Below are 2,227 nucleotides of genomic sequence, written 5' to 3'. Positions count from 1 at the left end.
TACCTCGCGGTAACACCATGGGCAGAAAGGGCGGTTCTTGTGAAAGAATTTCCAAAGGCACAAAAACCAGTCTACTTCGTCATTCAAGTCCTCAAAGGCGCAAAGACAAGATACAGTTTGGCTAGACAACTGGTGCTCGCATTGATTGTTGCAACCAGGAAGTTAAGACCTTACTTTTAGTCCCATACGGTATAAGTAATGACTGACCAACCCATCAAACAAATCCTCCATCGATCGAAAAAGAAGGCCCACAGTCATGAACTTCTTTTCCCTGCTCGTTCAATTCTTTCGAATTCATTGGATCATTTTCCATGTTCGAGAAGAAGCCGGTGCTTCCTGTGTTAAAATAAGGACAAAAGGTTTTATCATGGAGATTCTTTGAAAGACAAGAATCAAATAATTTTCTGTGGTGAAACAAATTGGGAGGTTGCAGAAATGGGCAATTGAAATAAGTGAATTTGATATTGTATTTAGGCCCAGGACGGCCATCAAAGCACAGGCTCTGGCAGAGTTCATTATTGAGCTCACCATCCCAATAGAGCCCCCCAGAAGAGTAGAAAGTAGATTGGAAGGTTTTTGTAGACGATTCCTCAGATACAAAGAGATCAGGAGCAAGGATAATAATGATTGGACCAGACTTCGAAGAATTGGAATACTCACTGCACTTTGAGTTCCACACTACCAATAATGATGTCGAGTATAAAGCAGTAATCATAGGACTAGGTCTGACAGTTAGGCTAGGAGTGTCTTCAATAGAGATATGCAGTGACTCGCAGCTAATAGTCAAGAAGAAGTCGAGGGAATATGAAGCGAAAGATGGAAGGATGGTAGCATACCTAATGAAAGTAAGGGATCTGCAAAGAGGGTTCACAAGCTTTAAGGTGACGAAGGTCCAAAGAAAAGATAATGTGCAGGCTGACGCATTGACAAAGCTTGCATCGGCCAAGCCAAGAAATTTACCATGAATAGCAAACGTGTAAGTCTTACAACAACCCAGCATTCAGCGCTTGGCTGAGGTAAAAAACATTGATCACAGGAAAGCTAGATGGATCCATTGATCGAGTATCTCACAGAAGATAAAGTGCCAGAAGACCCCTTTGAGGCGAGGAGGCTGAGAGCTTGAGCAGTTTCATTTACCATCATCAATGGGCAGCTCTACAAGTGGAGTTTTACATGCCATATCTGAAATGCATAAGACCCATCGAAGCCAAATAGATACTATTTGAGGTACATGCTGGGACTTACGGTAACCACCAAGGGACAACATTCCCTGCCTTCAAAATTCTGTGACAAGGTTATTATTGGCCAACTATGAAAGATGATGCCAAAGAGTTGGTACGGAAACGTAACACATGCCAACGACACGAAAATTTGATCCATGTCCCAGTTGAATAGCAGGCAGCCATCTTTGGGGTATGCGCATTTTTCAGTGCGAAATGGATATTTTAAGACCTCTGCCCATGGCCGAGGGGCAAAGAAATTTTTTTGCTGGTTGCCATTGACTATAAGTGGTTAGAGGCGAAGCCATTGGCGACCATCACGACAGCAAAAATACAAGGCTTTGTATGGAAAAATATAATATGCCGATTCGGGATACCCAGGGTGGTGGTGACAGATAACGGCAGACAATTTGACAATCATAGCTTCAAGACCTTTTGTGCAAGTCATCACATCAATCATAGATTGGCCTTGATCACCCACCCTCAATCAAATGGGCAAGCCAAAGTGATAAACCAAGTCATTCTCTGGGATCTAAAGACCAGGTTGAAAAAGGAGAAAGGGATTTGGACAGATGAGCTGCCTAATGTGTTATGGGCGTATCACACGACTCCACAGGAACCGACCGGGGTGACACCATTCAGACTAACCTTTGGGATGAAAGTAGTTGTTCCAGTTGAGATCCTAAGTGAGATTGGTAGGATGAAAGTCAAGCAGCCCGATGACACAACGACCAGAGGAGAACTGACCTGCTTAAGGAGGTAAGGGATAAGGCGACAATAAAGATTATGGCTTATAAACGAAGAGTTGTTCAGTACTTCAATTGGAGAGTGAAACCAAGAATCTTCTAGCCAGGAGACCTTGTGTTAAAGGATATAGCAGCAGTAGGACACCCCTAGGCAAAGCTCGAACCAAACTGGGAAGGCCCGTCTAAAGTGATCTGTAGCTTGGGAAAGGGCACTTACAACCTAAAAGACATGAAAGGAAGACCATTGGGTAGGCCATGGAA

The 2,227-nt window shown here is 43.5% G+C and overlaps 1 protein-coding gene across 1 annotated transcript; it reads left to right on the top strand.

Annotated features, from left to right (window-relative positions):
- The first annotated feature begins 1,378 nt into the window (after nucleotides 1–1,378).
- LOC111398081 (uncharacterized protein K02A2.6-like) lies at nucleotides 1,379–1,983 on the top strand. The gene is made up of 2 exons (XM_023025036.1): nucleotides 1,379–1,413; nucleotides 1,602–1,983. Exons 1-2 carry the CDS (start codon nucleotides 1,379–1,381, stop codon nucleotides 1,981–1,983), a joined length of 417 nt encoding a protein of 138 aa, XP_022880804.1.
- Nucleotides 1,984–2,227: the final 244 nt, after the last annotated feature.

This window comes from Olea europaea, chromosome 7 (genome assembly GCF_002742605.1).
Source record: "Olea europaea var. sylvestris chromosome 7, O_europaea_v1, whole genome shotgun sequence".
NCBI classification, from domain to species: domain Eukaryota; kingdom Viridiplantae; phylum Streptophyta; class Magnoliopsida; order Lamiales; family Oleaceae; genus Olea; species Olea europaea.
This window is presented reverse-complemented; position numbering and strand designations above follow the sequence as displayed.